At 39.3% G+C, this 14,496-nt stretch overlaps 1 protein-coding gene across 5 annotated transcripts in view; it reads right to left on the reverse strand.

Annotated features, from left to right (window-relative positions):
* Fbxl20 (F-box and leucine rich repeat protein 20) overlaps positions 1-14,496 on the reverse strand; it is a 104,263-nt gene that overhangs the window by 53,738 nt on the left and 36,029 nt on the right. For all 5 annotated transcript variants that reach the window (XM_003466916.5, XM_063251476.1, XM_013149598.3 and 2 more), the window contains one exon: positions 378-439. In XM_003466916.5, coding sequence (XP_003466964.2) covers positions 378-439 — 62 coding nt within the window. The remainder of the gene's footprint in view (positions 1-377; positions 440-14,496) is intronic.

Raw genomic sequence — 14,496 nt, forward strand, 5'->3', positions numbered from 1 at the left:
TAGTCACATAAAACAAATGTGAGTGTATCTTGTTCAAATAAGAATCACCTGGTTGAAATTACACTTGCCCAAGTAAAGCTTGAGGTAAACTGTTAAGTGGTTAAGCTATCTAGTATCTTCACTCACATTTAGAAAATACAGTGATATTATTCAACAAAACACTTAAGTTCAAATTTCAGATAACACAGATACTGTTATGTACTGCAAACATATCCTAACAAAAATTAAATAATACATTGAATGTCAGGCAAAACCTTCCAGAAGATAATACAGATACTATATATAATTTTAAAAAGTAACAAGTTTTAAAAATATTTTAAATACAGCTATGACATGTACCAAAACCAAACCTCAATAAAGTCAGCATTTGAACTTACCGTAATAGAAGTTCTTTGGGAAGTTTTTTATTGATTACAGCTTCATCACTATTTGAGAACATCTGCAAAAACAAAATAATTATGCCAAGTATTACTTAACATTTTACTAAGATCAACTCAACAAGGTAGGGGTAATTCTCATAAGAGAGAAGTACAAAAGTTATATTTTCAGAGAGGGCTTGGGCTGAAAATGTCTTTGAGGCACTCAACTAATCCCTTATCTTTTAAGATAAACAACTAATGGAAGTCAGAAAAGTTAGAGCACATGCCAGATATTTTTAAGTGTCAGATAGTTTCATGTAGGGTTTCATGGAACAGTTTTTCCATGTTCATGACATTCCTATTATCATTTATAGATAAAGATCTGAATTAAAAACATTTCCTGCTCAAGGTCAAGTTATTATGGAGTGATCAGTTCTAAATTCCAGTAAGGTAAGGTAGTTCCCCAATTTGACTCACATGTATTTTTCCAGGAAGTGTTCAGAAGCCAGCATTTTATATTCTTTTATGTATCATGCATGAAACCAATAATGCTTCACATAACCACCGCCATTAACTGTGATGGTTTTCTTTCCTTTTCTTTCTCTCTTTTTTTTTTTTTTTTTTTTTTTTTTGAGACAAGGTCTCTCTATGCAGTTCAGGCTGGCTTTGAACTTGAGTCTCTTGCCTCAGATCACGAAGCACTGGGTCTACAGGTGCCAGACTTCCACAACATTCCTGTGTGTACTCTGAGACAAGGGTTTGCTATGTACGCGAAGCTGGCTTCAAACTGGAGTGATCATCCACAGTTTACCTCCAGAGTGCCAGGATATGGCACAGGCCTGTAATTCCAGCTACCACTTGAGAGACTGAGGCAAGAGGATCTCAATTTTTTTTTTTTTTTAATGTGGGGGATATAGCTCAGTGCAAAGGTACTGAGTTTATTTTCCAGTACTGCAACAACAGAAAGCCACATAGCAATTTTAGTAAGCTACCATCCATGCAAATGGGAAACTCTGTAAGGACAAGGAGCATGCTGTTACAATTGCCATATTTCCAGGGTTAAGGACAGAGCCCGATACATGGTGGGAACTTAGAGAGAATCATTTTTTAATTTCAAGACAGGCTCTCTAAGTTAATAAATTGCTCAGGCTTAGCTTGTAATTGCCATCCTTTTGCCCCAGCCTCCAAGAGTACTGAATACTACAGGGGTGCACCACCATGCCCCGCTGGAAAAATAAGATGGTGACACCAGAAATTTGTTTAACAGGTTAAAAGTTGTTAATGATGAAGTAGGGAAGAAGAGCCCAAAGAAACTAAACTCTGGGCAGGTATGGAAGTGTCTGTCTGTAATCTTAGCACTTGAAGGCTATAGCTGAAGGATCTTAAGTTTCAAGACTCTTCATTCAGCTTTCAAAATCTCCCTTGGGATTAGTTTAGTAACGTAATAAATTTAAGTGCCTCACACAAGATTTAAAAAACTAGTTCAAGAGGCTCTGGACATAGAATATGAATGGAAAAGAGCAAGTAGATCATCGAAAATAGGAAAGAAACCCTTGCTCAACAGTGACCCCTACTGCTCAAAACTACCAAGTCCTGACCTATGTTATTCATAAATGATACACAATTTTTAGTTACCACATGGCTACATGAAAAGAAAGCTGAGTTTTCCTTGCATCCAGGACTGTCCCTGTAAGTATCTTGGCCAAATGTTAAAAGGTGATGTACAGGGGCTGGGGATTTAGCTCAGCAGCGTAAGTGCCTGCCTTGCAAGCAGGTAGTCGTGAGTTTGATCCCTGGTACCGATAAAAACGAAAACGAAAAAGACAAAAAAAAAAAAAAAGTGATGTACACAATTCCAGGAGTGTCTTTAAAGGACAGAGGATGTGCCACACTATTTTTCTTCTTTTTCAGTTCTTCTCAGATAGGATCTTGCTATGCAGCTCACGCTGGCCTAGAACTCACTATGGAGCCCACCTGGCCCAGAACTCACAGCAATCCTTCTGCTTCACTCTTCTGAATGATGGGATTATGTAGGTGTACACCATCATGCCTGGCTTCCTTTCTCAATTCTGCTGTTCAGAATGCAGGTGAGATGACTGGAACGCATCCTATTTCACGAATCTGAAGGTTACTGCTTCAAAAACAGGCAGAAAACCAGGAAAAGTCTGCAAATGACTGCAGAGATACAGTGCCAGCAAAAACAGCATATGTATCCGGATTTTTATATGGGAGAAAATAAAATTCTATTATTTTAAAGCCACTTTTAATTTCAGCCTCTGAAAAATGTGACTATATTTACTAATACACTTTATAGAGCTATTTTTTGATTGGCAAAGTGAACAGTTATATGTTAAGAATACATTAGCCAGGCATGGTGGGTCACACCTGTAATCTCAGCACTCTAGGAGGCTAGGGCAGGAGGCTAGCAAATTGAAGGCTCAAGTGAGCAACTTAGCATATAAGAGAGACTGTCTCAAAACTTAGAGGGGAAAAAAGGGGCTGGAGATATAGCTCAGTGCAAGTCTTTTTTTTTTTTTTTTTTTTTCATTTTTACCGGTACCAGGGATCGAACTCACGGCTGCCTGCTTGCAAGGCAGGTACTTATGCCGCTGAGCTAAATCCCCAGCCCCATCAGTGCAAGTTTTTGAGTTCAATACCCAGTATTGATGGGATACTTACACTTAACCCCATTAAGATGTACACATTAAAAGTCAGAAGGGAAAAAATAAACACCTCCCTTAAAAAAGATAGCAAGTTTTGTTACATGTATTTTACAATTATCTAAGGGTCCCCCCCACATTTAAACATCTTTGAAAGGAAGATATGTCATACAATTAAAAGCATTTCTAAGGTGTACAAAATAATGTGCATTTTATAATCTGTGGCATCTCTGATTTAATTACATGATAGTAAAGTTTAACCAATGGGAGGAAAATATTCCATGAAGCTTTTCTCAGGCTCCTTAACTGGAAGTGACTTTTCTTTCTCCTATGAAAGCCGAGGGCCCCACAGCTCGCAACACTCTGAGCTGGTCAGTGAGTGTCTGTCACGTCAGACAGAGGAGAGGGGCCTTGAACAACTGGTGCACCACGATTCAGTCAGCACCAGCAGTGCCTACAGACTGCTGAATCAATACATGTTATTTATACTTCAGGCATCTGGAAGTACTTTAATCCCTCTTTTTTACTGTAAATTCCCAGCAGGCTTCAACAGTCTTTTCATTTTTTATCTATATAGTAGAATGCTTTGGGGAAAAAAGTACAAAAATCTTTAATAAACTGAGTGTTCCTTATTTGGCAAGTAAGATCTGAATGACATCAGCATAGCAAAAAGAAGTTAGTATCATTACAAAAATTAAAATATTGAAGAAAGAAACAAACATGAAAATAAAATCATTTGGAGAAATTTGGAGACTAGCTTTTTGTCCTATGTATTTTAAGGAATGTCAGTCATACTTATTTAAGTTGGGTGTCCTGGTACACACGTGTACTCCCAGCACTCTGGGAAGCTGAGGCAAGCGAATCAGAAGTTGCCCATACTTAGCAAGAGTCTGTCTCAAAAACCAAAATCAAAGTACCATTATTTCTGGGGTTTCCTATGTTCCATTATTCCATACACCAACAAATTACTATTTTGATTATTATAGATCTATAGTCATGGTATGTATAGTTATAGCTTTTTAAAAAAATCATTTGGGTTATGTTAGAGCCTTGTGGCACCATATAAATTTTGAGACCAGCTTATCAATTTCTGCAAAAACAGCTTTCTTGAATTATCAGAGATTGTACTGACATTACAGATTAATTTGGAAGAATATGGGCCAGGCATTTAGTTCAGTGGTGTAAGTGTTTGCCTGGTAAGCACAAGGTCATGAGTTCAATCCCCAGTACAGAAAAAAAAAAAAAAAAAGAAAAGGAAGAATCTATAATCTTAAAATTATTAAGTCAAACTGTTAATATGGAGTATTTTCCCATTTATTTAGGTTTTCCTCAATTTCAGCAATGTTTTTTAAATTGAGCACACAAGTTTTTTGTTATGTTTATTACTAAGCACTATATTCTTTTGATACTGTTGTAAATGTAACTGTTCCCATAACTTCATTCTGGCCTTGTCCAACTCCAGTATGCATAGCGTAACATCTTCCTATCCTTTTATTTTCAAGCTATTTGCGCCACTGAATCTCGGGTATATCATTTCCACAAAGTGTAAAGTTAAATCTTGTTTTGTATCCTGTCTATACTTGCTGACTTTTTTCTGTTAATGGAGAGAATTTAGGGCTTATGTATGTATGATGCTGTATCTCCAGCCCTCTTCTGCCTCTGTGGTTTACAGTACTGAAGACTGAACCCAAAACTCAGCCCTGCCTAACTCATTTTTATCTCCTTATGGTACTGGGGTCTGAACCCAGGATCTTCACACTGAGCTAAATCTTCAGTCCGGTCTGTCTATCTATCGATCTTTTGCCAATGATAGTATTAAATTTTGATCCTTCTGCCTCAACCTCCCGGAGTGCTGAGATTAAAACATGGGTCACCATGACTGCCCCTTTTTTCCATTTTGAGCCTAGGTCTTTTTAAATTGCCCAGGCTGGCCTTAAGTGTGTGAACTTCCTGCCTCAGTTCTCCAACAGCTAAGATTATAGGCAGATGCCAACACACCTGACCACATTATGCCTGTTGAACTACCTGACCCATTCACAATCACAGACCTGTATCTCTCAGTTTGTCTTCTACATGTCTTTTGTAACTTCCTCTTTTGTCTTTTTGTTTTAGATATCTTCTAGTATGCTGCTGTAATTGTTTCACTTTTTAAACATAGATTTAACTTCTTAGCCTAGCAATTATATATATGTAAAATTTGGCACAACCTATTTTAGACCACTAATTTAATTCCTGTGAAATATAAAAACTGTGCTACAATGGAGCTCCATTTCTCCCTTCCTGTTTTTACTATAGTTACACATTACATATTTCTCTTATAAGCCCCCAAATAGTTAATTATCTTTTGCAAATGTCTTCTAATTCAGTTAAGATAATAAAAGAATAATTTATTTATAGTCTTTTATGTTTACCTCTATAATTAACATTTACAGTGTTTTTTCCTTTAAGTTACCATCTAGAACCGTATCCTTTCGGATTGTTTTTGTTGTTGTCTTTTTCAGACAGGGTTTCATGAATATGCAGCTCAGGCTGGCCTTGAACACTTGGTGATCTTCCTGCCTCAGCCTCTCCGGTACTAGGATTACAGGCATGTGCCACCATGCCCAGCTGAAAACCTTTAGAAGTTTACAAAAGGCTGATCTGCTAATAGTAAATTGTTTTAGGGCTTGTTTCCTGGGAATGCTTTTATTTTGCTTCACAATTTGAATAACAGTGTATTAGGGTTCTCCAGACAAGAAGAACCAACAAAGGTGGGAGCTTTTGTGAGGAGGATGAGATTTATCCTGGGAACTGGCTGGCTCGCAGTAGGTGAATATAATTTAGTCCCAGTCTGAAGGTTTAGGAGCTCTGATGCCCAAGGGCAGAAGGCCTCAGATTTAAGAACAGATAATTCTTCCTTCTTCCAGCTTTTTGTTCTCTGCAGACCCTCAGTGAACTGGATGGGTAGACCTTTAGTCTACCAATGGAAATTCTCACCTTTTATAGAAACACCTTCATAAATACACCAGAAATAATGTTTTAGGTTTACGGAGAATCCCTTAGCCCCTCAAGTGGACACCTACAATTAATCATCACAAACAGTTTTGATGGATACAGAATTGTCTTAAAAATTTTTTAAATGAGATTTGCCCACAACAAAATTAACACTTTTTAGCTGGGTGCAGTGGGTGCACACTTGTAAATCCTAGCACTTGTGAGGTTGAAGCAGAAAGATCACCTGAGTTTAAAGCTAGCCTGGGCTAAAAAGTGAGTTCACAGTCAGCCTGAACTGGAACCCTACCTCATAAAAGACCAAAAACAAAACAAAACAAAAATAACAACCACCAAAATTAACTTTTAAGTGTGTAATTCAGAGCTTTTTAGTGCATTCATTTATACTGTTTCTCAACTACAATCTCTGCTTACTTTCAAAACTTTCTCAGAACACTCTGTATCCATTAAGTAATCAGTCACTCCTGTTCCCTCATGCCACAGAATAACAACTATATGTGGATGGCATCACTTGCATGTGACCTTTCTGCCTGGCTTATCTCTTTTTATAATGTTATTCAGATTTGTTTACATTGTTCCAGGCCTTATTACTTCACCACTTCTTACAGTAGAGTAATATTCCACTGCATGTACACCACATTTTGTACGAGTATCACCATTCGTCAATGGATGCCAGGGTTGTCACAGACGTTTTTAGCTGCCATGAGCACTATGAATCCTAATCTAGGAGTGGAATTATGACCATGATATCTCTAGCTTTTTAAGAGACTCTCAAACATTTATATGGTGGCTATACTATCATTTTACATTACCATCAGGGTTGACATTTCTCTACATGCTTGCCCACACCTGCTATCTTCCACTTTTTTCCCTTTGTTAAATTACTATATAGTCATCCTATTGTAGCTGGACATTGTGTATCTTTTTGGATAGCCACCTATTATTTTTATTTTTGAGATGCTGCCGAGTTGAACACGGAGCCTAACACATGCTGGGCAGGTGCATTATCACTGAGGTATGCTCCTAGCCCTATTTAGATCATTTTTTTGGTACCAGAAATCAAACTCAGGACCTTATGCTTGCCAGGCAGGCACTATGCTGTTAAGCCTTTCAGATCCTTTACACTTAAAATTGTTTTAAGACAGTAGAATAAGGTCTTGCTATGCAGTTCAGCCTAGCTTTGAGCTATGTAGGTCTTGAACTTGTGGCAGTCCTCCTGCCTCAGCCACATGCTGGGATCACAGGTGTGCACTACCACACACTTTTTTTATTTTTAATGGTGGCAAAATTTCACACTCATTGAAGATAAGGGGAAAAAACAGAATGGGGGAAAAATGGGGTCTTCAGAGCAAGGTTGGGTCAAGTAAAAAAAAATTTTTTTTTGTGGTATTGGGGATTGGACTCATGACCTCATACTTACCAGGCAGGTGTTTGTGCCACTGAGCTAAATCCTGAGCCTCTGGGACAAGTAAAATTTAAAAATAAAAATAATACAAGCCAGGTGTGGTGGCACACAACTGTAGCTCCAGCACTCAGGAGGCTGAGGCAGGAGAATCACCTTGAGTTCAAGGTCAGCCTAGGCTATATAGTGAGTTCAAGGTCAGTCTGAACAACATGATGTGACTCTTTCTCAAAAAAGCAAAGCAGAACAACAACAATAACAACAAAACCCCATATCCCACAGCCTAGGGTGGACTAAATTGAAGAGATGCAATAACCAAAATTGAGTTGTTTTGATTTTTAAGGTATCTTTACATAATTTGAAGACTAGACCCTTATTAAATACATAACTTGCAGGTACATGCCCCTCCACGCCCATTTCCAAGACAGTCTCATGCTGAACAGGGTGGCCATGAACTAACTATGCAGCACAGTCTGGCCTTGACCTCTCACTCCTGCCTCAGTCTCTCAAGTACTGAGATTTATTTGCCTTCTTGAAGATACCAGTTGATTACAGATACAGAATTCTTGGTCAACAATTGTTTTGTTTTTTAATGCATTGAATGCCATTCAAATGTCTTTTGCCTTTCATTATTTCTGATGAAAAATTCATTGTAAGCCACTGTTACTATTCTCCTATACATCATGAATTGTTCTATATATTATGAATTATTTTGTGCCCTGATTTCCAGATTTTCTCTTTGTATTTCAGTTTAAATAGTCTGATAAAAATGTCATTCGGTATGCAAATTAAAAGTCATTATTAGGTGCTGCGGTCAGGGTTTAAAAGGGAAAAGATGTGATACAGGATACATAAATTATAGGATTATTTACAATATTCACTTAAAAAATGTCAAATGCAAAAGAGTGTGGGAGATCTGTCCACATATTATAGAGACCCAACTGAGGGCCTAGATTCTATGGCAAAGTTCTGTAGAAGTCAGCTGAAGACCTAAAGCCCATGGTAATGTCCTCCTTGAGTCCAACTGGAGGCCAAGATGTCTCATGCAAGTCTGTATCAAGGATCTGCACCAAGAAGGCCCAAAGGTCAGTGGTGGAAGCTAGAAAGTCTGTACCAGTGGGATGCAGAATCTGTGATAGCAGATTGAAGGATCTGCACTGAAGCCAGGAAGCAATGCTCACAGGACCAGGGCTCCCCCAAAGAGAACCACAGCCACCCTCAGCAGCAGTGAGGACCTAGACCCTTCTGATGACGAGGAGAGCTCAGTTTCACATTAGGAAAGCCAGGGTGACAGCTTCTCCAGGAGGATCAACAGCGCACTCTCTTCCTCTCCAGTTCTCCTACTGTGTTGTTAGCAACATTCCTCCAGTGGGCCTCCCACCTAGAACCACACTGATTCAGTTCAGCCGGGTAATACACGTTGGCCATTAGTCAATCAACCACATTAAGACATTTGGATGTGCAGATCAATGTTCTTCATCAAATCTGAGGAATTTGCAGCCATTATTTTTTCTGTCTTCCTTCTCCTACTACTACCCTGATTCCACAGGTGCTGGTATATCTGATAATTATGCTACAGGTATCTGACGTTCTGTTTATTTAGCTTCATTCTTTTTTTTTTTTGTCTTTTTCCATTTTATGGGTACCGGGGATCGAACTCACGACTGCCTGCTTACAAGGCAGGCACTTATGCCACTGAGCTAAATCCCCAGCCCCTATTTGGCTTCATTCTTTTCTTCAAACTCAGGAGGCCACTGTTATCACATAATTATTTAGGTCAGCAATAATGATGGCAATTGCAGGTCAAATACTACATGGTTCTACTTATATAAAGAACACAGAGGCCAAGATGTGGTGGCACACACCCGCAGTTCCAGGGAGGTGGAGGCAGGAGGCAGGAGGATCACTGCAAGTTCAAAATCGGGCTGAACTACATAGTGAGACCCTGTCTCCAAAAACAAACAAAACAGCTGAGTGTGGTGGCACATGCCTGTAATCCCAGCACTGGCCAGCATGGGTTACACAATGAATTCAAGACCAGCCTATACTATACAGCAAACCCTGTCTCAAAAAAACCAAACCGAACCACACCAAATCGTAAGAAAAAAGAGAAAGAAGTTCAATTTATAAAAGACAAGAGGGAGGAGAGGTAGGAAGGAGATGAAAAGAGAATGAAGACATGTTATGTACATGTACCAACTCCCCACAAGGAATGCGATCAGTATTACTGCAAACATGTACTAATAAAAAAAAATCAAGAAAAGAAAAAAAGATGGTGGTTGCTGTGTACAGGGACTGAATTGTTACAGGGTTTCAGTTTGAGAAATTTATAAAAAATGTACTAGAGATAGATGGTGGCAAAGGCTACCCAATAATGGGGAAACAATGCACTTAAGAGTAGACTGAATTCTACCCTTAAAAATAGTTCAATGGTAAATTTTACATTATATATACTGTACTACAGTAAGAATGGTACCATGTTTCTCAGAAGTTTCTTCCCTATGGTTGGGGATAGAAGGAGTGGGGCAGGAACATGATCTGGCACCAGTCATGCATTCTCATGTCCCCTCAAATGCAGAGAATGCCTGTTAAACTCTGTTTTGTCTTCTGCCCTGCACTATGTTTGGCTTGCATTATAAATGCTGGTCCTGCTGTCCATTAGTGTTCCTGAGCACTGCTGACTGATGCAGCACAGCACAAAGAACAACAGCCTCCCACCAATCTCTCTATAAATTTCCCATGCAGAGCTTACTAAGGTTTCCACATGGTTTGAGTGTGTCCACCGCAAAGGTATGCGTGACTAAAGTTGGTTCTCTATTTGTTTATTTTTGTGTTGATAAGGAATGAAACCAGGAACACTCTACCATTTAGCTGCATTTTCTGTTTTTAAAAAATTTGAGACAGGGTCTAACTGAGTTGCTCAGGGTGGCTGCAATTATCCTGCCCTCAGTCCCCTGAGTAACTGGGACTATGAGCAGGTGTCATAGTACACAGTATTTGATACTGGCCCCCTATTTAAGAGTATTAATGTGGTGAGGCCTTTAACGGGTGGGACTTGGAGAGAAGTGACTTGGTCACCATGGCCTGTGTGAAGAGATTAATGTTCATCTCCTGGAGTGGGTTACAGGATTGAGTCTGGGGCCAATGTGGATTACACACTGTGAGCTCACAGCCAGCCTGGGCTACATAGATGCTTCTACAAAGAACAAACAAATTTACTCTTTTATAAAAAAAGAATAAGCCAATCCCAGTTATCCCTCACAGAAGAAAAAACAGACTAAGACAGAACTTCCAAATTATGAAAGTGCCAGTTGGTGTAGTTTTGTTTGTTTGTTTATTTTTGGACACAGGGTTCCCCTATGTAGTTCAGGCTGGCCTTGAACTCGTGGTGATCCTCCTGCCTCAAGTAATGGGATTATAGGTGTGTACCACTACCATGCCCAACCCAGTACTGTACTTTAAAAAAATAATGTCTAGGGGCTGGGGATTTTAGCTCAGCGGCATAAGCACCTGCCTTGCAAGCAGGCGGTTGTGAGTTCGATCCCCGGTACCGATAAAAATGAAAAAGACCAAAAAAAAAAAAAAAAAAAAAAAAAAAAAACCTCTAGAAATCTCCTTAGCAGAGTGACCAGTTGTTACCACAGGTAGTATTTTGCCAGGTGTCTCATAGCTACATGGCATGGGTCATCCCATTCCAGACTTTCATAGCAACTTCCACTATTCTTAAGCCTTCACCAAGAGGCTCCCTGCCACTTCACCTTTTTTTTTTTTTTTTTTTTTTAATCGGTACCGGGGATCAAACTCACAACTTTTTGCTTGCAAGGCAGATGGTTATGCTGCTGAGCTAAATCCCCAGCCCCCACTTCACCTTTTTTGTCACTTGGTCCCAAATCCAGTGGAACTATGCTTCACGTTTTTTTACTATAATGTTCCATTTGTCCATTTCTGAACCATCCAATTTTAGTCAGGACAGCAAAGTTAGTGAACAAGCATTCATTATAAGAATTAGACCATAACAAACAAAATTAGAAAGGTCTCAATGCCAGAAGGAACCATGAACCAGTTTAGTAAGCCAAGCATATTCAGCTGTTCAGAGCTAAAGAAAAGGTCTGTAGGAGATATACTGTGTAAGCCAAATACAATGAAGTGACAGCAAACAAGCTTAATAGATACCTGCACAGCTTGCAAAGAAGTGAGAAGAAATACAGAGAATCTAGCATGTGCTGGACTGGAAAATAAAATTACCCTTACCTCTGGTCGTTCAAACTTTAAGAGTCTCAAAATAAGGAATGTGCTCAGGATCAATATGCAAAGGTATGACTATTACTTCTTTTCTTTTAAAAAATTAAATTAAGTCAGATCAAATCAAATTGAATTATTTATCTGTTTTGAGACAGGGTCCTACTGTGTAGTTCAAGCTCAATACGTAGCCCAGGATGGCCTCAAAATTGCAGCAAGCTGCCTGTCTCAGCGTCCTGAGTGCTGTGATTACAGGCATCCACCACCACGCTCCATCCTGTTAGTTCTTTTTAAGACTTCACCTGGTTGTTTCTCTCAGTTAGACAAAAAAGCTTACGGGGATTATGCCATAGTGCCCTGATGGGATCCAAAGTAGAGAGGTATCTTTTTTCTATTTTTGTTCTTTTGTTGTACTGAGGACTGTACCCAGGGCCTTGTGCATACTAGATAAGCAGTCTACTTAGGAATCTACCGCCCAGGATATCTGTCTTGAAATGGGTTATGGATAGTTTAGTTTTGGGGACACTGAATGAACCAAGTCAGATTCGCAGAAAATTCAATACTGTACCAGCTGGATTAAAAGTTAGTTTAAAATTACGAGGTCTTTGGGGTCTCAACTTTATATAGAAAAGAAATACACTGAGAAAGCTAATTGGCTTTGTAAAACACGGTTTGTGGTACCAGAGAGACAAGCCAAGGGCACTGTACAACTGATGTGTGTCCCTGGCCCGTTTTTTTTTTTTTAAACTTTGACACAGGGCCTCAAAAAATCACCCAGGCTGGTTTAAAATTTGCAATCCTCATGCCTCAGTCTCCTAAGCAGCCGGGATTATAGGCTTGTACTACTGAAACTAGCTTCAATATTTAATTTTGAGGCAGATTTTCACTAAATTTCTCAGGATGGCCTGGAATTTGTAATACTTTTTCAGCTTCTTGAGCAGTAGGGATTATAGGCCTCATACATTCATACATACATATCTATGTAAAACAAGAGACCACTCCGAAAGCCAGCCAAAAACCTTAGAAAACAATTTTAGGGATTTATGTCCAAGGAGAACTAGGTAACCAATAATTAACACATTCATGGCAGAGGATATGCCTGTCTCTCTGCTGTGTGCTCTGATCCACATGGGAATGTGTTAGGAAACATTTCCTGCTGCTCCAGTTGACGTAACTTCATGTACCCAGCTAAATTTCAGAATTGATTTGGACCAACAACTCCTATATGCTTCCTCTTCCTTTTTTTTTCCGGTACCAGGGATCGAACTCACGACTGCCTGCTTGCAAGGCAGGCGCTTCTGCCGCTGAGCTAAATTCCCAGCCCCTCCTCTTTCTTTTTCCCCCTCTGTGGCACTGGGGATTGAACTACACACCTTCACACTGAATTACATCCCCAGTCCCTTTTAATTTTTAAAATTTTAAGACAGGATCTTGTTAAGTCACTGAATTTTGCCCAGGCTGAGCTGAAATTTGATTCTCCTGCCTCAGCTGTCCCAGTATGCTGCAATTACATGTATGATCACTATATCTAGCTATTCTCTTCTTTTGAATAGAAAAATCTACTGTTCTTTCATCCTTGTGTTGTCATTGTATGCTTGGTGTGTAGAGCAGGTTATTTTTTAGTTTGTAAGCTCTCTGGACTCAAGAATTACACTTCAGGAACTTATCTGCCTCTGAATTTGATGTAAAAACAAGATAAAGATCTACAGGTCAAGTTTTTTCTTGGGCTATCACCTTGAAAAGCACACTTTACTTTTGGTAAGAATGTAAATCATTGGAGTCAGAAGCCAACTGCGGTAGAATCTAATAACCATTACCCTAATTGTCAATTACATCTCAATAAAACTGGGAAAAAAATCATTATGGGTCTTCAGACATCCTGTAGTTCTAGGTTGTGAGCCCAGTAGTATAATTTCAATATTCAGTGTACAGGAGAAAGTACAACAAAATTGCATTGTACTTTTGGTCTATGTTGGAACTAAAACGATCCCATGTAATATTGTGAAATATAAATTTGGTCTTCCATTCCAATTCTGGGCATAGAATATTTTTTTCAATGCTAATAGTTTAACTTCATAAAAGGGGTAATTTCTAGCCACTTTCCGGATGGGTGCTGATCACTGGAAAAACCAAGGGAGGATTAAAAGATTGGGACTTGGCACTTTATACCTCAACCTCTGGGAAGGAGAGAGGGAATAGAAATTAAGTTGATCACCAATAGCCAATTATTTAATCAATCAATTGGGATGTAACAAAGTCTTCATAAAAACCCAAATGGACAGCGCACAGGCAGCTTCCTGACAGCTGGACACTTGGGAGGTTCTTGGTGGACAAGCTTCTGTCGGCCCTTTTCTAAAGTCCTGCACTTCCTCATCTGCATTCTTTGTAACAGCCTTTATAGCAAAATGTCAGTGTTTCCGTAAGTTTTGTGAGCTGCAGGAACCCTGATTTTTTAAAAATTATTTTTATTTATTTTGGTATGGGGATCGAACTCACGACTTTGCACTTGACAGGCAGGCACTTACACCACTGAGCTAAATCTCTGGCCCAGGAACCCTGGTTTATAGTCAGGTAAAAGCATCCAGGGTTTACAGTTGGCATTCTGAATGGGTTCTGGGGAACAGTCTTGGGACTGAGTCCTCAACCTATGGGATCTGATGCTACTGCCAGTAAACAGCATCAGGGCTGAACTGGCTTTAGAGGACACCCAGTCCACCTAGTGTTCACTGAAAAACTGACTGATCACTTGATTGATCCCTCATACCTTTTGAAGTCACAGAAATCTGTGTTAATTACTGTGGTGTGACAATAGAGGAAAACAGGTTTAATTTTCTAAACAACTCAT

The sequence above is a fragment of the Cavia porcellus genome, unplaced genomic scaffold (genome assembly GCF_034190915.1).
Source record: "Cavia porcellus strain 051 isolate PalLab524CR breed Dunkin Hartley unplaced genomic scaffold, mCavPor4.1 scaffold_6, whole genome shotgun sequence".
NCBI lineage: Eukaryota > Metazoa > Chordata > Mammalia > Rodentia > Caviidae > Cavia > Cavia porcellus.